Genomic DNA, 21,510 nt, shown 5'->3' on the forward strand with positions numbered 1-21,510 from the left:
ATTCATTTTATCCAGTTTAGGGCCCTTTAAGCTTAATCCTTGTCCAGCAAGCTTGCTGTTGATATATGTCTATCTAGAAATCGTTTGTGATGCAGAACCACACCTGCCGGTCTAGACAAAATGCATTTCAGCAGTACAGTTATTGTAAAATTGTACAAAAAAAAAAAAAAAAGGTAGACTTAAATGGTGGCTTTCCAGGACACCCCTGTAAACTTGCAAACTGATGAATTGTTATTGTTTTTATACTATATTGGAGTTGTTAATCTGTATGTTTGGAGTCCAACGTGGTTTCAGAATTTTTGTAAGTGGGAATTAATGAGCCAGCAGTACTGGTTGCTTTTTTGGCTCCTATGTAATCTTAATCAAAATTGATTTTTACCGTTGCAATAACGTGCTATTTCTGTTTTGCTGGAGAACTTTGTAACTTCCTCAATGATACTAATAACAATGCACCTGTAAAAAAAAAAAACAACAACAAAAAAACAGGGTGCTATAATGACGTCAGAAGTGTCAAATTCCAGGCATTTTTGCAGGACAAAGAGACTTGTCTGGTCTGGACGAAGAAGTTTTCCTTCTCCTTGACTGTGGAGCCTCGGGAAGTTGGCGTCATTTCACCGGAGGATTTGCTTTCCATTTTTTACCTCGGAGCTCTGTGTGTTTAAACATCAGGTAAACAAATTAACGTTTTGTTTCATACTTTTTTTTTCGTCGTCACCATATAGTCTTGAGAGCTACGATAACTGCCCAGTTATGCAGCCTGTACTGCATTGCATGCCCCAAGTAAAAGATGCGAGTCATTATAAAAGACTAAAAGCTTCATCAAGTAGCGATTTAAACTTGATTCGAGATATTATGTGTTTATGATGAACGCGGAGAAAATGCGACGGCGATGTGTGTGAAGTTAGACATGATCTAAATTAAAACACTAATCCATGCTGTTGAGAGCATCTGGGGCACACAAAAGGAGCGCGCACAAACAGTCACGCGAAGTTTGAGATTAAAAAAAACCCCCAGCTAAACTAAAACATTACACGGAATGCGAGAGCCGTTGTTCATTCGTTACACCGTGCATACACTCATTTCCAAGGATGGTCGTCGTGGTGGTGTGAGAGGTGGGGCTTGTTCGGAAAATCACGACGCGGCCGGTTAGAAATGTTCGTTCAGTTTGTTTACAGGGGAAAAAATGTCACGATGTATGGTCACGATACATCTCTGACTGAGGGAAGAAACCACACGGCAGCCATTTTACCTGGCTGCAGTTCAAAATCTCTCGTCCCGGTCGTCAGTTTTGATTGGCTGAGTCACGTTCGAAGCCGTTGTAAATCGTCCAATAAACGCACACCTGTGGCCCCATTACTTGGTCTGTTAATGCACCGACCGCTACTCATATCTGTGATGCTTAAACAATGATTAAAAACATTGCTCTATAATGGTGTCTTCCGCCGTTTTAGTAACTAATAGGCCTGTGCCATGAAGCTGTAGTTTAGTTGCTGCAACTTAAAAGAAACATTTGGAGGGCTGGAGGACAGTTTTGGCATCAATCAGAACCCCCTTCTCATAGTTATAGTAAACATGTTAGTAGACTACTTGGTCTCGCCTCTATTTAGACTACCAGATGCTGATCATGACTAAGAAAATACAGAAGGCCTGAGGGAAATATGGGTCCAAATTAAGCACTGCATTTAGAATATTTATAGGTTAATATTTATCTCCTTGTTACCTTGTGTTACCTGTTATTCTCTAATCAGCATCGTAAAGAGCACTGCTATGTGCAGAGCATCGACAACCTGCAACCGGCTGCTGGTTGTATTCAGATCCATGTCTTCCTGCTGAATTGTCCCACTGCAGCAATAAAAATTCCCTCTACAGGAAATGTGTTACAAATATATGTTCAGTTAAGCATGACAGGGATTCCATCTCTAATCCAGACAGGAAAAAAAGCATAATTTTGCCCACTAGATGGCACATGATACAATAACTGTAAATGGATTAGGGAAATTTGGGGTTTTGTGTGAAAACATACTGAGACTTATGAATGATTTGAGTCAATAACTGGTAAATTCCATATGGCTGCTTCCATTGTAGATAACTGTCTTAAAACCATCGTATAGAGTTTTCTTACTGGTTGACGCTAATGTGTTCTTACAGGTTTAACCAAATGTTAAACACGAAGCGACGTATTCCTAAAATTCAAAAAGCTATCCTAGGTAGCAGATGGCAAACAAATTACATACTCAAATTGCATCTTACAAGAAGCAGTTTTGATATAAACCTATGTCCACATAACATTCTTGATACATAGCAAAGGTACATAAGCATGACTGGGATAATCAGTCAGCGGTGCCCAAAAATCGTAAAACAAACACAATTTCTATGTTACAAAACAATTCTCGGTTGCAAGGAAAAGCTAAAAGTTACATTAATTTATTTGGTTGATAACTGTGGTATCATAAAAATATCAACATTTCCAGAAATCACAAGTTCTTTAGCATATTGAGTATTTTAATGTCAGTGTTCTCGTGTTTTTTGAGACGAAAGGAGAAAGGAACCTCGTCTGCTCGTGGTCATGTTATAAATCTACAGTATGTCTCAGTGGTTCCTTAAATAACAATTCTGGTTTTTGTGTCCCAGGATGTCTACTAAGGGTGGAGTCAGGCCAGATGAAGGCCTGATGATGATGCAGGAGCTGGAGGATCGGCTGAAGGAGCAGATCGACAAACTGGAGCACGTTCGCCTCGCTGCCGTTGAACTGAAGGACGGCCTGTCTGGGGTACGTGTGCCCACCCCGTCAGACAATAAACTCCTGTCCCCTGTACTGAAAATGCTGCTGGAACTCAATGAGCTCTGTTCTGTTTTGTCGTGATGTCATTTTTCTACCATTACAGAGCAACAGTGATCTAACCCAGTCTATTGCTGACCATGTGGATTGGTTGAATCATTTGTCAGAGCGAGTGGAGACTCTTCAGATGAACACGACCGTCTTTGTTCAGGTGACAAATGGATTGGGATGCTAAGGGGACAGAAGTGGTTTAATGTGCATGCACAGTGGGCCGTAAGCATATTGCTGCCAGTCTTCTGGTTAGATGATAGCCCCTTAGCGCTTTCAAAAAATAAAGTGCCCAAATCTTAAGCCGTCTTTACACAGCTGTCCCGGCTAAAAAAATGCCGTAGCAGAGCCAGGATGGAGTTAATTATGATCAATTTCACAAACGTTCTTTATCCACCTTTTACCCGGTATGATCATCTCTACACTGTGGGAGGAGATCTGCGGGGGCCACTGGATCCTCATGCGGCAATAAACGTTCTCTTTATCTTAATTTTTGTAGTTTTGCTAGCTAAAGTGCTTGAATAGAAACAAAGTCTCCATTAACCTAGCTTTGATTCTTTTGTGGTTCTCCCTCACCTCAAGTAGACGGGAATTGACTGCCACAGTTTCTCGCTGATAGCCCAGCTTCCCCACACACCTTAGACACAGGTGATGGAATGCTTGTTGTGGTGCAGATAGGTTACCATGGCATTTGCACCTGCACTTGTCCAGCTTTACTTTACACTGAGTAAATCCCAGTTCTGCTCTGGTTTTTTTCACTAGGTTGAGGATTAACACCATAGCATGTGTAAAGGAAGCAGTTAGTATATGGGTGGGCCTGCACATCTGCTACGAGCAGATGTTTTGTCTCAGGGAGAATAACAGAGAGCAGAGCATGTAAACAGATCTACGCCTGCCTTTCCAAGCGTTTTCCAGTGCTGGCTGTAGTCTCGGTTCCCTTTAGGAGATCCGTTCTCACATTTGTCATTCCTGGAAAGCCGGCGGCTTTTTTAGGGAAGCAGATGCCTGTTGCTCTAAAGCAGCAGAGCGACTGCATGCCCCGCAGCTTTCAGCCTGGCAGTGAAGTCAGTAAAGGATGTGTGTCCTCTTGCGGTGAAAGTGGGAATCGCTGTCCTGTCTGAGCGGGGAGATAAGGTCAGGAATTTATAGTATTTATATGACAAGAGGAGAGGTCTTCACTTTGTTGACTGACATCACCCTCGTAGTATTATAAGAGGAAAAGATGAGACATGATTCCCCATACCAACACTTTTGTTTGCGCAAACAGATTTACAACAGTTTGTGGATTGTGACACAGAGGAAGGAACTAATTGTAGACACAGAGGAAGGAACTAATTGTATTTTGGGGGTTCTAACAATTTCATAATCTTTTATGAGTGGGAACCCCTGAGCTTGAGTCCTGAGAGACCTGAGTATGAACAGAGTATAGAACTGTTTTCACCTTGTGCACTTAGTGGCTAAGATATCATCTATATGGGGCTTGTTTCAGAGTCTGAAATTAACCAGGGTTTTCTAGCAACAATCGAGTATTTTGCAATGAGTCGGGGTAGCATGCAGTCTAGCCACTTGAGCTGGACCATCATAATAATGTTTGAATGTTGGAAATATGTTGGACTATCACATTTCCAACATTAAATAATTCCCATTTCCCTCATAATGTGACCAGAGTGAGTAGTGAATCATAAAATACCATGAAACAACACTGAGAAAAGGGTGTAACAGCAGTCTAAGCCAGTACAAGTCCTCTCCACTCTTAATCTCTATAACAGGCAGGATTTTGGTAAACTAACGACAGCGTCCGCTGCATGGATCTGCTTCATTCATGTCTGGTCAATCTGTTCCCAGATGAACCCCAAGCCTCGAGCGTGGGGAGGGAAGCAGGGCTCCAAACATGGCTACCGCTGGGGGCGACTCCACCTGGCTGAAGACGCCCAGTCTGAGTTCGGCTGGTCCCCCGTCCGCACGCGGCGGGACAGTGACGCCGCCTCTGAAATGTCCTGCACCTGGTGACCTGCTCCAATGTCATCCATGTACCAACTGAGGCTGAAATTAATTAAACATGTTCTGTAGCTCTAAATCATATCACTTCTGTATTTTTTGTTTATACTTTGTGTCATTGTTCCATATTCAACTCAGTTTACATTTCAGTTTACATTTCACATGTATTATTCATAATTTTCGTTACATCTAATTAAAAATATAGATTAAGAAAAAGACAAGAAAGTAGAAAAAAAGGAAGAAAGAAACAAATTTCCTTGATGAAAACATATATTCAAGGGGTTCCTTTACGATTCCATCATCAGTATTTGTCATACAATTAAAAAAAAACAAAAAAACCAGTATATTTGCGTGCAGGACTTTTTTTTTCTTGATTTACCTTCCTTTCCCTCTTTTTCTCCCCTTTAGTAAAGTTTTTTTTGCCCAGATCCCACCTTTTGTTAAAGGCTTCTTCATTGTTTTGAATTTTAAATGCAAGTTTCTCCATAAAATATACCTCCTGTACTTATTTATTTCTGGGGATATGGTCTTCCAATTCATACTGATTTGTGTAAGTGCTGTAATGAGCTGGGTGGGGCATTTCCCCAAGAGGAGATTTTCTGCTGTTACTTTAAGTGGTTTGTTGAAAATGTCCTCTTGTTTCAGTAATTTTATGCTTAAAATTCTACATGAATAAAAAATGTGTAGAATTGGCTTTGTTTTCTGAGCAATTCCTTCAACATTGCAGCGTTTTGACTGTTTTTCATATCAAGCAAATTCTGTCCAATGTAAGGATTTATTTGTACTAAAGTCTAATTTGATAATCTGTTCCCAATCTTTGTATGTTATTATTGTATTCAGTTCCATCTCCCATTTAACTTTTATCTCCTCACCCTCAGCTCTTTTCCCTGGACTATGTTATATTCGTATGCAGTTCATCTTTATAATTTTTAAAAAGGTACCTAAGGGGGTGTATGTCCTGTAGTGATTTTATTTGCTTTCCTTCTCTTAAATATTTCTGGATTTGCAGGTATTGATTATTTGGAATATTATTTAATTCAGATATTTTCAAAAGAGTCCAGTCCCCCTTCACAGTTCATTTGACCAAGTCTTTCTAGCCCCATTTTAGCCCAATCTATTTGATTTGGTTTAAATTCTGGGTCCCAGGCAATTTCCCATAGGACAGTCATTTCAGATTCATCAATGTTGAATTACACATATTTCTCTAATTATCAAAAATTAGAAAAAAAAAAAAAGATTACACTGATTTATTCACTTATCTTTCCATTTCTTCCACTTCCACCAAATTAATCATTGAAAGGGAAACGCTAGTCAGTTTGCACATTTCAGTTTTGTTTTTTTAAGTGGCTCTGTCTTCAGTGTAGACTGTACTGTGCTGTACTGTAATTGTACGGAGTTTTATGTGTAATGTAATACTTCACATTTTGCTATGTACAGGTATCAAGGGTTGTGCTGATGTAAATGAGCCTGCAAATGTCAATACGTGACTTATTTTAATTGGTTTTGCCATGCGCCCTGTTTATCAAAGGCTTATGTCCCAATCAACATTAGTCTTTCTGACTTTTTTTTTTAAAGATTCATGTTCATGCTTGCTTTTGCTAAAACTTGAAAATATGTGCAACTTCTTTAATCAATCACAACTGACGCCAAATAATGTTTATGCCATTTGTTACAATGTCATCATTTTGCTTGGATAATTTGTTAGATTATGTACATTGTAAGTATTTTCAATAAACTGAACGGCAATATTTTGTAACATTTGTGGCTATTGTGTGGCCCTAGTTGCCTGGCTGAAGGTGTGCTGAACTCTGAACTCAGCTTGTGTGTTGCTGGATTGTAATGACAACCAGGGGCGCGTTCAATTGCCCCAAAAGGCGTAGCAAACAGGAAGTTTAAAAGGAAACGGTAGTGCGTTATGAGCAAACGGATCGTTCAACCGGAAAACGTTTTGCACCGTAGCGAAACGGTGCACACTTTGAACGTGCCCCTGCAGACTGTCGTCACGGCGGCACGTGGCTGCAGAACGCAGATGTAGGTCAGTGTGCTCCGCCACCAGAGGGCGCTGCAGAGCCTCCACTGTGTCACTGTTAACCACTATGTTATAAATAAAGCTTCAGTAGCACGCGTGGGTGACAATTCGGGAAGAAGCGTCCGTTTCGCGAAAGTACCCATACCTTCTTTAAATTACTTGTTGTACCACTCAGAGAGTTGAAATTATTTTTGTATCTATAATAAATATTACGGGTATCGATAAACCCCTGGAAAAATGGCAGAAAGCGACTGGGACACCGTCACCGTCTTGAGGAAGAAGGGGCCGACTGCTGCCCAGGCCAAATCCAAGCAGGTAGCGCAAACACTAAACCCTCACCCTGCGTCCATGTGTTGTTGTGGAGCTACGGATCAAATTATGTCAGATTTGGGTTTCAAGCAAGGGGAGCACCGGAGTAAACGATCAGAACAGAGTGCTGCGCTGACAGAGTGTTTCTGCACGTGGGTACAGCTTGGATTAGACAGTTATCTCACATGCTTCACGTCATTTTGATGATGATAATAATAATAATAACACAGAGCAGGCCGTGCAGTTGCTCGTTGTTTTTACTACACGAACACAAAGGCTAATCTGTTCACTGTTATAAAAACAAGTGTCACGTCGAACGAACCGTTCGAGGGTTCGAGAACTCGGTTCAACAGGACCGGGGAGCGGCTGTTAGGGGCTCGCGCGAGTTGGGTTGTTGTGTTCTCCCCTTTCTGATCGGACCAAACTCAACTTCAAACACGTCAAACAAGCCAAATCCGAGGCACCCTTCTCACACGCTGTCCCTTAATAAGTATGGTGTTGTTGTCATTTCGGTAGAGCCGAACGTAGTAGAATACTTCAACTGCAGCACAATAACTGTTATTTACATTTGTTTTTCACCAGTTCAGACGCACTGTAGATGATGGGACGGTCTACAGGGTGTCCAGGCCTGTTTACACCCCCAGTCATAAATTAATACTCGAGTTCGATAGCGAAATGTTTGACGTGAACCAAAAATAGCAACCAACATTAGCCAGCTAACCTGGCTAGCTACTCTGACTACCCCCACACACAGTTTTCTCTTTGTGTGGGACAGGACTTTACGTCGAGCTCCCATGGCCAAATCTGGTGTTAAAACGGTGTTTTGCAAACATACAAACATCGCAGAACATGATTTAGGTATTTTACGATTCGTAAAGATCCACGTAACGTTAGCAGCTCTAGTCCAAATAAAATGTCAACTTAATAAATTGGTTCGTACTGCCAGGCTACCGCCCCTCAAGCTCAATTTTGGTGGACGTAAGTTAGACGAAAAATAACAATCTGATCGATTGTAAAACTTAAGATGGCTGTGGTTCGGTTAGGCAGGAATGACCATGCATTTTCTGTGTTATTCACACTTTGTAACTACACTTGTTATCTCATTAACTAACTAGTTTTGTGTAATGAGCCAGCAGATGAACGGATATTACATCAGCCTGGATGTGATGCAACCCATTGAAAATGAATGTGGGATAGGCTTTGAAATGTGTGGTGCTGTAAGTTTGTCCTGTCCATCTTCTCTCTAGGCTATCACCTCTGCTCAGAGACGTGGGGAGGACGTTGAGACAACCAAGAAATGTAAATTTATGTTTTCCATATAAATTTGGTCCACAGTTTACTTGAAAAGTGACCTCATTGATTAAATCGTTGAATGCATTTAAGACATACAGTTTTTTCCACCCAAGTTGTAATTATTCAGCTAAAATATGACAAGCACTAAACTAATACCCTGCCCTGTGGTGACGCTGTGTCAGCTACATGTCTGCAGTACTGCATGATGCTCTATGACTGAAGTTCACAACAATACATTGGCCCGCTGCTTGCCACATACAGGGTCTGCAGGGCAGAACAAGCAGCATCTGGTGACCAAGAACACAGCCAAATTGGACCGGGAGACAGAGGAGTTACACCACCACAGGGTTCCCCTGGAGGTGGGTAAGGTCATCCAGCAGGGCCGCCAGGAGAGAGGCCTGACCCAGAAAGACCTGGCCACTGTGAGTACTCCTCATGTCTCGACGTGTAAAACATGGAGCAGTGCTCTCCTTGCATGTTTTTTACAGTTCCTCTGTACTCAAGTGATGGGAGGGATCCTCAATAATATTGGTAATGGGAGCTTTCAATTAGGTATCACAACTTAATGGCAGAGGAAGAGTTGAAGGTGCGGGAGCAGACAGGAGCACAGGGTTTAGGGGAGGGCTGGGCTCTAGAGCTTTAAAAACAACTGACTTATGGTTGAATAAACAAACATCACTGAGATCAAGATTATAAACAGAGAGGCCAGACTACAGTACAGAGTCCAGAGTATGGCCTTTAACAGGGGTTGGGCCAGTAACAACCTGGCCAAGAGAGTCCTCAAGTTGAAGAAAACTGAAAGTGATCGAGTGGAGCAGCAAACATAAATGCTGAAGTCACCAATCAGTTATTGTCAAGCTTAAGCATAATAAATGACAGTAAGTTGGAGAAGTTATGGAAGTTATGAAGTCTATATACCAGGACAAAACACAGGGACCTTACCAGTTACCATAAAACAGAGATATAAAAATAAATAAACAAACAAATTATATGTATATGTATATAAAGAACACATAACTAAAGATATAAATAACACATACAAAAACAGTAAGTGGCATAATAATAAACCAGCACAAAAACAAAAAGGGTTTCAGCCCTACAGGCTTGAACCCCTAATGATAAAAAAAATTTATGTAATATTGACACATGAAAGCAGGGTGCCATGTGTCAATATTGCACAAGTTCTGGAGTTCATTCATAGTGTGCGTTTAAAAAAAAAAAAAAAAAAAAAAAAATGTATTTAGTTTCTTGAGGGAGTTGATTGGTGATCTGCTGATTCTGGCCTTTAACTGAGGGGAATCCAAATATCTACCAAACATGGAGAAGTAGTAATCTCCTCATACTTGCTGTTGTGTGTCTTGTGCTTTGTTTTGCTTCTCTGCGTTTGTGTTGCATCAGTCTGTTCTGTGATTGATTGTTGATCAGTTAGATCTTGGTAGGCTCTAACAGTCCTTTGAGGCATGCTTGTGATGAAGGGCTATGTAAATACATTAACTTTAACTTGAACTCATCAGGCTGGGTGTTTTCTGCCATGCAGCTGCTAGCAAGCATGTGTGCTAAAAACAAACTAGCAGGCTAGTATAGAGAGAATGAGAGTCTGTGGAGCCAAGGCATGGGGAGCCAGGGATGTGTTCAGTTCAATTTGAATATTGAAATTTGTTCTGACAGCCTTAACATGAACTGGAAGTTCCACACAAAATGTTACATTCAGTAAATAAGGCAGATAGATACAGGTACATGCATACCCCTTTTTTGTAAGGATGTTGATATTGGATAAATTACCAAGAATGAGTGATATGCTGTATTTCCTGTTGCAAGATGGGTGTCCTGAAAGAAAGTAAACTGTATTTATTTTCTTCAATTCAATATTTTACATGGTTTGGTTAAACTGTCAAATCCTCTGACATTCAGTGTTGTAATATTCATCACTTCAGGTTTATTGACCATACTGAGTATCGGCTAAAGAAACATTTCTAATAAGTATGCTCTTAAGAAATAAACACAGATATCCTCAAGCGCTCTATCTTAAAGGATAAGGCCGGTGTTTTTTAATGCATTGCTTACCGTCAACAAATCCAAATAACAAAATCAGCAATGATTTTGTTTTGCCAACAAGTCTCGTCCATGTAGCCGGTGCCCAATGAAGCCATGTCCCAGCAGCCATAGAACTCCATTGTATTAAAAAAGCGGTTAAAAACACGTCACAGAGCCATGCTGTTGCTCTGGGCAACATATTTCATCATCACGATGCACCGGGCCAGCCGACTTTTTCCTCAAACAACTTAATAAGCCGGCTGTAAACACTTTGCGATCTCAGGAAAGTAGTTCCGTAGCACCGAAAATAGTCCCCGTTGTAATGAAGAATTTGTTCCCATTTGAATTTGATTTGGTAATAACTACAACAGCCTGACTTTTCGTGGTAACAGTTAGTGATTTTTAAAATTGAAACTATGTCTTTGTGAGCTGTGTTTCAAGGTTTTTAGCTTACAACTGGAGCCAATGACTTCCGGGTTGACGGCTAAAAACGGTACGTGGGAAGTCAGAAAGTAACGGGAGTAGAGCAAACGCATTGTTGATTTTGTTATTTTCATAGGATTTGTTCACGGTAAGCAATGCATTAAAAAACGCCGGCCTTATCCTTTAAATGAACCCAGTCTTGATCCCTCTATTGTCTTAAAAAATAAACAGTGGACCTACATGTATCTCGAGATGCAATCAGCAGACAGACCTGGCTGGCACAAGGGGGTATGCTATTTTTGTTTAGCTTGCATCTCATTTTGAAGCAGTAATGTTGTGCATCTCTCTCAACACGCTTGTTGCTTTAACTTCTTCTGCATAGCAAGAGTGGGTACAACAGCGCTCATGAGTGCTGCCCTGCTGGTCGGAGTACTGTATAGCAACCAAAAATAAAATGTGGAAATCTCATTAAAAATTGTTCTAAATCACATTTTACAACACCAAATTATATTTTTTCCATTGTGTTTAGGTATTTGCCAAATATCCCAAATCTCTCAAAGCAGGAAAAACCCTGATTTGTGCCATGACCCTTTCATATAAATAAATGTCAATTTTACGACACTTTATCCCTAATTGATAGAACACAGTAATGATTTGTCCATACCTATGGGGCATCAGCTGCAGTACCCTTTGTAATAACATTAGACTAAATCTGCAATTGTCAAAGCCTTTGGTATCACAATAAAGGATGCTGGATTGACGATGTCAGACTTTATCAGACACCTGAGAAGACACCGAATAGGTCAGTTTGGCACAATACCTGTATTATTGTAGCCAATATTTATGTGTCATCACTGATTTGAGAGCCAGGGGCCTGTCTCACAAAGCAAGATTAGTCAGTTAGCGAGACAACTTTGGGCTTAAGCCTGGCTTTTCAGTCTCACAATGGTGACTTTGCCATGGTAACTTAGGCTGCACACCTAACCTGCTCCGGAGCAGGTTATGTTCAGGCTATTGCATCCAAACATAAAAAAACCTGCCTCCTCACCAGTCAACTCTCTGGAAAAATTACATCACCATTCCTAGAGGATCATGTGAACTTTTTTCCCAAAAACCTTTATTGAAGAAAAGAGGCCGCTCACCTGGTATAAGGCTTGGTTGAGGTGCTGGAGCTGGAGAATTATAAACTTGAAAAAGGCATCTGCACACTCAACATCTGTGCAAAAATCATTTTTTGCGAGCTTTCGGTCAGGAGACCTTCAAGGCATAAACAGGAAACAAGTGGACAAGCAATATGAGGGTTGCAGAACAAGTCACTTAGTTGCCTCAATGCCATGCTATGACAGGTGTTTTGTATTGGGGCAATGAATCACTGGACCACTCTAAAGTTTCATCTTATTTCAAGTATGCAGCCATACATCTGTCCATGTTGCAAGTGATTGGCTATTTATTACAAACACTGCCCCTTTTTATATGAACGTGCTCATAGCAGGATTGGAAAGTCCTGGGTTGACAGAGCGAGTTGATAACTGCCTTTTGTGAGACCGGTTAGACAGGATTGCCATGGTTTTGCAATGCCAGCTATCACAAGATAACCTGACTATGTTGAATGTACTTTGTGCTTACTACTTTACCACTGTATTTTTCCTGTTACAAAAATTTCTACTGTTTTTTTGTGGTGCTACTTTTTTCCTCTGGGTTTATTAGTGCTGGTGACAAAATCCAGCAAAGTTGTTTTGCCTAGGAAAGAATGCTGTAGTAATAATTTGTCTCTAGAAAAGTCCTAGATAAATACCATTACCAGACCATTTCTGATTTTGGCAGGTACATTTTCAAATGTTACATCTGTCTTTTCTCTGCTTGATTCACTCATGGCATCGTAGCTAAAATCTGCTTCTCTCTTGGTGACTAATCAAGCATAGATCATTCCAATAGATCATGCATACAATCTAGTATTTAGTTTAGTTAGTTACCAAAAATTGAAATTGCAATAGTCTACCAAATGAACCTAATTTATACAAGCAGAAAATAGTTGAATCAAGTGTGTTTACTTAGTTACTTTTGCATGGAATTAGGTCACATTGAACAGCCACCTGTGTGTGCATAGCCCACTTATGATACATTTTTAGCTGCGACCAGCAGCTAGTATAAGTCACTCTGTTGGTCTGTCGGTCCCAGAAATCTCAAAGAATTGTGCCGTGTTCTGGTTTCTGCATGCGTGTGAGTTTAGCTCAGTTGGTAAAGCATAGGTTTCCCCCTCCAGAGATTTCAGGTTCAAGGTCAATGTCCACTAGACACATTTTTTGATCCGGCATTTAGCCATGCATGTGTCGGCACAGGCACAAAGACTTGAGCGTGGTTTTGGTTGGGTCCAAGTTAAGCCTCTGTATACGGATCAGAGGGACTTGAGGTGGTAATGAAGTGCCAGTGCATAGAGATTTTCTACACAGTGTGACGAGCAAAAACTAAAATTCTAATTGTCATAGAATTATTCTAAGAGTGTATACACAATTGATTTTAAATGATTAAATACTTATGTTGGCTGTAGGCTTTCATGGTTAAAAAAAATTTAATAATGTCTGTGTTTTTTTCCCCCCTTCAGAAAATCAACGAGAAGCCTCAGGTCATTGCCGACTATGAGTGCGGGAAAGCGATTCCCAACAACCAGGTCATGGGCAAGATAGAGAGAGCAATCGGTGAGATCACTTAGACTATCTCAGTCACATAGTTAATGTTTAAACCTGTCGTGTTTTTATGGGCTCAACTGCCAGCGGTATAACCAGTGTGTTCACTAGTACCAACTAAATACTGTGGGCCAATGTCATTTTCCAAAGCTTTCTAATCTGTACGCTGTATTCAAATGTGATTAGTTGACATGCGGTGTAAATATATTGATCTCGCATGAAGCTGGCTTTTCAATGTGTCATGAACAGGGCTGAAACTGCGTGGGAAAGATATTGGCCAACCCCTGGAGGCAAAACCCAAGAAGAAATGAACACAAAGCCTCGAAATCAGCCCCCCCCCATCCCGTCTTTCCTACACTGGAACCCCTTTCCCACACCACCTCCCAGCACCCCCACCCTCCCGCCCCCCAACCACTCTCCTCCTCTCTCCGCTCTCCCCTCCTCTTCCCCGGGCTGATCTCACCTGTGTCCTGCCTGAGGACCTGGTGCTCCACCGCATTACAAGCTGCATACTGACAAGTCATATGAAACAATTTCTTGATCACATAAATGAATGATTGAATGCATTTCTGAACATCGCAAACTCAAAGTCCTGTGAATAATTTTTTTCTTTTCATCTGCGTCTGTTGTTTGCTTATGCTTTGGCATGATAAATTCAACTTTTTTTTATGGTGTAAAATCATTTAAAGCGTGAATTTTTCCATGACCAATCAAATTAGTTTCATTAACTTTAATTATGAGCATGATGTTAAGCCAGTTTAAACGTGCTTGATTGCATCTTTTTCACACGCTCTAGATAGTGGGTGAAGGTCATTACAATGTTGAAATATTTTAATGCTGTGCTTTGTTTTGATCTGAAAATAAAGTTTGGCAGTTCATGACATTACTGTATGTGTATTTGTAATAGCTGCAGCACAGAATTTGAATACATAAAAGGTGACCTCTTGTTAAACATTCTTAAATGGTAATCCGGCATTTTTATTATATATATGCTATAATATATATTATGCTAGTCAGACTACTGACTCATGATAATTATTTCCGACAAGTAAACACTGATAATGTCTAAGAAGCTGATGCATCATGGCAAAGGCATTATTTCAGAGGCAGCAACATTCCAGGGGCAGTTGTGTTGAACCTGCCAAGTTTCAGTGTCAACACAAACACAAACAATGTTAGTTTTCATGACCACAGAGTTCAAATTTTATGACATGACGCATCACAACACTCCTTTGCTATCTTACATGTCTTACACAGCAATTTCAACGCTGAAGGGTGTCAATGTGTCAAATTATCCTTTTTTATTAAGGCAAGAACAGGTCATTCACCTGCAGTTTTTCTCACCACTGTTGTCAACTGAGAGAAACAAAAGTACTAGAAGAAACACTTTAGGGGCAAAGGTGCATGAGGTTGATGCATGTAGCTGTAATAGGCTATTGAGCCACTAGATGTCAGACCAGCACTATAAATACAGTATATTGAGACTAGAGTTACTGTCACTAGTGGAAATTTTAAAATCATTTTTTCACAGAAATCATATTGGAAGTAGGCTAGTGACAATACAGTTATCCAGTGTATGTAAACTTTTTTAAAATGTATATTTACATTTTTTTGTGTGATGTTTTAAATTTCTTAATTATGTAAATTTGCCTTTTGGAGAGTTTTTTTTAAAATACATTTTGCAATATAAAGTAATGAGTTTGGAAATGGTAATAGATGTGATGCTAAAACAGCAGCAATATTTTATTTCTCTCTTTGATGCCTTTGGTAAACTGCTCTTTCTCTAACTGACTTTCACTGTGTTGTCACAAATTCATAGAAGACCATGGATCTTCCATCCATTCATTCCATCCGTTAGTAAAATCTTAAAATCAATTCTAAATCAAACAGGTATCTAATGAAGAGAAGCTAAAATGGGGGTGATATGGTCCTGTCTTTTAGTCTTAATTGCTCAGGCAGGAATAATGAGCATTACAGTAGTCTAAGTGAGATGTGATGAAGGCATGGATAGACTTCGCAAGGTCAACAAAAGACAAAAAGGATGGAAGCAGGACTGTACCACTCTTTTTACTTGTTCCTCAAAACAGATGTCTTTATCAAATATTACGCCCAAGTTTCTGGTGAAAGGCTTAATGTTGGCAGACTGCCAAGTTTGCTTTGAATCAGAACAATTTCTGATTTGCTGTCATTGAGTTGGAGGAGATTCTGAGACATCCAGTTCTTAATATCGCAATTGACTTTGAATATTCTCAATTCATATTCTATTCATATACTCATATTCTTTCTGGGGAAGCCTTGATAGTATTTTGGACTTTAGGGGAGGTCAGGACAGAGTCTGTCACAGAAAATGGGACTTCAGCATTGTGGTGATTATTGGATAGTATCTCGGATGCCGCCTTCACATCCTTAACTGCTTTCTGGTAGCTTTGACTTAACACCTTTTAGAATGTTCACATTTGTTTGAGCTTTTCTGCATTCTCTCTTTAAAGCCCAAATATGCTCATTTAGCCAGGGCAGAGCTTTAGAGGTTTTGTCTGTCTGACTTCAAGAGGAGTTAAAGTTAAGTAGAATTTAAAATGATAAGGCAAGTTTCATTAAAAACATCAGGAAGTTCCACAGTGGGAGGCTGAGGAAGCGAGGACGAACTATTGGAGGTGGAAAGAGAAGGTCTGACAGAATTTGATGGCAGAGGAAGACTTGAGGATGTGAGAATGGGCAGATGTCTCAGTTATGGATTGTTACAGTCTGCCTCGTGTAGGACATAACAAGAAGGGAGACGCACGCCAAAGTCAAAGTTAACACAATCATTTATTAAAGTAGGGGATAATAAGAATGAGATACTGTATGAAGCCTCTGCCTCTGCCGTAGAGCGGGAGGGTCGTCACATGCATGTAGCTTGATGTATACAAAGTACATTTTTACAGCAACTTTAGCCTAATCAAGAATAGTTGGCAAGCACAAACAATTTAGCACTAGTTTACAGGTAATAATCTAAAGATTGCTGAATCAACTCAAACTGATGGCTTGCTGAAGGCAGTATGAATGGGTTTGGAACGAGAAATGCTGCATAATGGATTTTTACCAACTTTTCTGTTTGAAAAGGGCTTCTGTAACCTCACAGGAAACACTATAATTTGGCTGAAGCCTTCCTTGCTGCATAGTGCCCATCCAAAAGATACTGCAGCACCAAATCCAGCACATCAGCCCAATCATCTGTAGGTGGGAATGAGCATAGGGCTAGGAACTTACAACTCAGAGTTCAAAATTAAGGTGTAGTATTGGAATTACATCCCTGTTTACTGAGATGACCGAATGGTTCCACATAAAACATCTTCCTCACGCTGTTCGAGGGACAGAGGGCCCTGTTCAAGAATCCGTTAATGAATGAACAAACAACCACCTTTCTACCAGACAAACTGCATGAGCTGAGCCTTCTTGTTTTGGGACCTGTCGACTGCTACCAGACACTGAAGTGAGCTGAAGAGCCATAGCTACTGCTCCCACTATGCTAACCAGACCCTACTTCACCAGCCACCTTTGTTCCAGCTGTTGTTGTGCTGCACCAGGTCAGCATTATAATATGCTAGAAAGGTGCATTTTCTGGAGAAAATGCATATGATTGCTGAGAGTGCAAAGTGTGGCTTGTCAGTAAAAAACACTGGTGCAGTTTAGTGTGGGTACAGCTCACCCTTTCTGTTGGCTGTCTGTGACTGGTCTATCACTCTCCTCTTTCCCTCTTTCTTATCCTATGGCTATATTTATGTCACATATTTATTTATGTCTGTCTCCACTTGTTGTCTCTGTCTCATCTGCTTCACTCTCTCCTTGTTCTTCAGTTGCTGTCTCACTCTCTTGGTAAAACAGGGATAGGTAACATCAACTGACTGCATCTACATACTGGTGCTGATACTGGTCCTATATATGTACCAGTGGCTGTGTGTGTGTGTTGTGTGTGTGTGTGTGTGTGTGTGTGTGTGTGTGTGTGTGTGTGTGTGTGTGTGTGTGTGTGTGTGTGTGTGTGTGTGTGTATGCGGGTGGATGTGTACTGATGTGTAATGCATGTGGCAGACTATACACACACTGGCACTCGCACATACTGGTAACAGTAACTGTGTGTGTGTGTGCGTGCATGCGTGTGTGCGTGCGTGTGTGTGCGTGTGTGCAGGTGGATGTGTACTGGTGTGTAGTGTGTGTGGCAGACTATACAAGTACTGGTACTTGCACATACTGGTACACATACTAGTACTATATGCGCACCAGCAGCTGTGTGTGTGTGCGTGTTTTTGAACATGACTGTGGATCGTCTGTTCAAACTGAAACGGCTGAAGCAAAGTATAATATGTGTATGTAATGTTAAAACTGTGAGAAATGTGGCAGTTTAAAACACTTCTGTGAAGGAGCTGTAATGAGTGTCAAAATGATAAGTAATAATGTTAGAAATGTACTAAAATTTCATAATAGTAACAAGTACAAAAGTAAGAAAATATGTATGAAGGCTTATGTGTAAAAGGTGGAAGGAGTATGAAAGGTATGAAGTAGGAAGGCTATTTTGTGAAGGGTAGAGGTGGAGGGTACAAGGAGTATGAAGAGTAGGTATATATTCAGTAGAAAAAAAACAAAGTAAGAAAGTGACAAGTACTAATGTTAAAAATGTACTAAAATGTAATAATACTAAGAAGTAAAAAGGTATGAAAATATGTAAAAGACATGTTGAAATGGAGAAGAGTGAATTAAGCAGAAGAGCTGCATGTGTAAGAGAGCAGCAGAGCAGCAGAAACTACTGTGAAATAGAGTGGAACACTAGTGTCGAACAAACGTTAATATCTCAAAAACTATACATCGCATCGCTTATATATTGACATTGTGAGTGAGAGCAGAAGTAGCTGAAGGGTTTGATGTATAATATGTGTATGTAGTGTTAAAGTTGTGCGAACTGTCACAGTTTTAAAATGTGTGAATTTAGTAAAAAGTACAGCTTGTACACTCTCTCACACTCTAGAGTGTGTTATGACATCACGCACTCTAGGCTGGCTCCATAGGATCCCATTATAAAGGTTGAAAAAAGTATAAAACTTAAACTGCGATTTCTCAAAAACTACAAAAGGTATCAAAAAGCTGAAGAAGAGTAATAAAGTACTAAAAGTGGTGACCCGTTTAAAGTTTGAATTGAGTGTCTAGCTTAAAGTATGAAAGGGTAGTTAGAGTTCAAAGAGGGCATGGTTTGAACAGTCCTCCCATAGACTTACATTGTAAAAACAGGTACTAAAAAGTTGAATAGTTCAAAAAGTATAAAAGATATAAAAAAGTTGAATACATGAAATAATGTCCTCAACAAGCTGAACAGTTTAACGTTTGAATGAAGTTTCTAGCTGAAAGTATGAACGAGTAGTTAGAGTTCAAAAAGTGCTGACTTTGAACATTCCGTCCATTGACTTCCATTATAAAAAAAAAAGTGGAAAAAAGTAGAATATCTTAAAAAGTAGAATAGATATCAAAAAGTTGAATGCAAGCCTGCATGTCCTAAACAAGCTGAACATTTAGAAGTTTGAATGGAGTTTCTAGCTTAAAGTATGAAGGAGTAGATAGGTGCCAAAAAACGTACGGAAGAAAAATAATAAAGAGTGAGAAGATTATACCTGTGATTGCTGACTCAACAATCACACAATAATCCAAACTCATTTTGGGCATTCAATCGGAACCAATCAGAACACGGCTTCGCTTCGGCATGCTTCCATTCTGACCGATTATGACATCATTGGAGCTGGACTGTGTCAGAATTCTGGAGTTTGGTCACAGAAGCCCAGGGGATAAAAGGCCGCGCTCGAGGTCTTGAGCTTCATACCTTACCTCGGTAAGGTATCCTCCCCTGGGCGCTGGTAAAGCTGATGCTTGGACCGCGGCAAGAGGCTCTCTTTGGGAACCTTTTTACACGCTCCTCAATGCAGACCAGTAGCTATTGGACGCTTTATGGGCGTGTTTGGAGACTTTCTCTTTATTTTGTATTTTTTTTTCTAGCTAATTTTGATAGTTTGGACCAGGTGGCAACGCGGCTAGTGAACGCGGTTCGTTGAAGAGCTGGTGGTTGGTACGAAGAGGCGCAGTTCACGTCCCGCTGGAGCCAACCTGCCAGCCGCTCCAAAGGTGCAGTCTGGCGGTTAGCGATGGTGGTTTGTTGAAGAGGTGGTGGTCGGTACGAACAGAGAAGTGGTCTGGCGGTTAGCGATGGCGGTTCGTTGAAGAGCTGGTGGTTGGTACAAAGAGATGCAAACCCGCCACCCAGTCCAAACTATCAAGATTAACTAGAAAAAAGTCCAAACTATCAAAATTAACTAGAATTTCTAGGTAATTTTGATAGTTTGGACTAGGTGGGTGGCGGCTAGCGCACGCGGTTCGTTGAAGAGCTGGTGGTTGGTACGAAGAGGCGCCATTCGTGTCCCGCTGAAGCCAACCTGCCAGCCGCTCCACAGGTGCGGTCTGGCGGTTAGCGATGGCAGTCCGTTGAAGAGGTGGTGGTTGGCACGAACAGACGCGGTTCGCCTCCCACTGAAGCTAGCCTGCCAGCCAGGAGCCTGCAAAAGATGGTCTGACGGTCGAGATTGAGGTGCGGTTCGTGTCCCGCTGCACCTGCCAGCTGCTCTAAAGAAGTGGTCTGGGGGTTAGCGGTGGCGCTTTCTTTTAATGCTATCTTATCTTATCTAATCTTATAGACTTGTAGGCCCTTGTCAAAGTCCACAGTAAGAGCTTTACCAGGGGCTCCAGGGAATGCGGTGGGTACCGCTGCTGCTGCTGCTGCTGCTGCTTTTAAGCCGCGTGGTATTAGTCAGTAGTGGCAAGCAACAACACTGCTGCTGCTGCTGCTGGTACTACTACAGCTGCTGCAGCAGTATAGGCCTAGCAGTGGTAATTCCAGTAATTCTCATTACAGATATCTGTATCTATAAGTAGCATTTTGGCTAGTCATAATGTAATGAGCGATATTGTAAATTAGCATTTAGGATATCTCTCATTACATTATGACCAACCGAAATGCTACTTCAAGATATCTCTAATTACATTATTACTAGTAAAAATGCTAATTTAAGATATCTTTTTTTACATTATGACTAGTCAAAATGCTAATTTAAGATATCTCTAATTACATTATGACTAGTCTACTTGAGGTATCAATCACAAGGCAGAGTCCAGTTTGGGATGAGGTTGGGATATGACTGGCATGCTTGGTGATTGATGACATATGTGGTTTCGATAGTGAATGTCCTGTAGTGATGCGCGGATTGTAGTTATATCCACGGGCACCGCGGTTAATCCGCGGATCGGGTGGGTCGGGTCATAAAAATTAACATTCTGATTAATAGCGGATGGGTTGTGGGTGGGTGAAATAATACATCATTAATGAGGAAAATAGTAATTACATTCTCTAAAATTGTGGAAATACCTGTTGCCATTTTCATTTTACCAAAAAAGAAGAACTTAAATAAATGTTTATTTATCTAAAACCAGCATACTTAAGTGTAATATGTTACCATATCATCATGCTTACATATATCCCACTGAGAAATAATGGTAATGTGTGGTGCGCATAAAAAAAAAAATCTTTTTTGAGTTCATTAAATACCTGCAGCGATCCCACAGCAGCAGAAACGATAAGTGCGTCTCCCCATTAAGAGAGACGCTGTGTAGACACTAATAATTATTTCTATTACATTGGGTGGCGATGATTTATGCGTACATGCGGATTCGGATGGCGTCGATCCGCACATCACTAATGTCCTGTATCACAAACAACCTGAATTGAACAACATTGAACAACTGATTGAAAATTAGATTCATTTTGTTTTGTATTGCCCACATTATCATGATTTAAGAATGAGACTGTTTAATAAAGTGGAGCACAAAGATGGAGAAAATGGAAA

At 40.6% G+C, this 21,510-nt stretch overlaps 1 protein-coding gene across 3 annotated transcripts; it reads left to right on the forward strand.

Moving 5' to 3' along the window:
- Nucleotides 1–6,936: 6,936 nt before the first annotated feature.
- Nucleotides 6,937–14,474, forward strand: edf1 (endothelial differentiation-related factor 1). 3 transcript variants are annotated; one of them, XM_071515707.1, is made up of 5 exons: nt 6,937–7,169; nt 8,411–8,462; nt 8,718–8,878; nt 13,516–13,609; nt 13,847–14,474. In XM_071515707.1, the coding sequence occupies exons 1-5, from the start codon at nt 7,092–7,094 to the stop codon at nt 13,906–13,908; spliced, it is 447 nt and encodes a 148-aa protein (XP_071371808.1). In that variant the 5' UTR covers nt 6,937–7,091; the 3' UTR covers nt 13,909–14,474. The 3 variants fall into 3 exon arrangements, with proteins under 3 accessions (XP_071371808.1, XP_071371809.1, XP_071371811.1); XM_071515708.1 differs by having other exon boundaries at nt 8,718–8,824; XM_071515710.1 differs by having other exon boundaries at nt 8,718–8,815.
- Nucleotides 14,475–21,510: the final 7,036 nt, after the last annotated feature.

The sequence above is a fragment of the Centroberyx affinis genome, unplaced genomic scaffold (assembly GCF_046629955.1).
Source record: "Centroberyx affinis isolate AG114_WGS23_722 - 3 ecotype Tasmania unplaced genomic scaffold, CSIRO-AGI_Caff_v1 ptg000366l_1, whole genome shotgun sequence".
NCBI classification, from domain to species: Eukaryota; Metazoa; Chordata; class Actinopteri; order Beryciformes; family Berycidae; genus Centroberyx; species Centroberyx affinis.

Bases quoted from the DNA above. Each gene is read 5' to 3' on its own strand.
- edf1 (XM_071515707.1), top strand. From the start codon at position 7,092: ATGGCAGAAAGCGACTGGGACACCGTCACCGTCTTGAGGAAGAAGGGG. The intron at 8,463-8,717 runs GTAAATTTATGT...TGCCACATACAG, and splicing joins CGTTGAGACAACCAAGAAAT to GGTCTGCAGGGCAGAACAAG. The intron at 8,879-13,515 runs GTGAGTACTCCT...TCCCCCCTTCAG, and splicing joins CCCAGAAAGACCTGGCCACT to AAAATCAACGAGAAGCCTCA.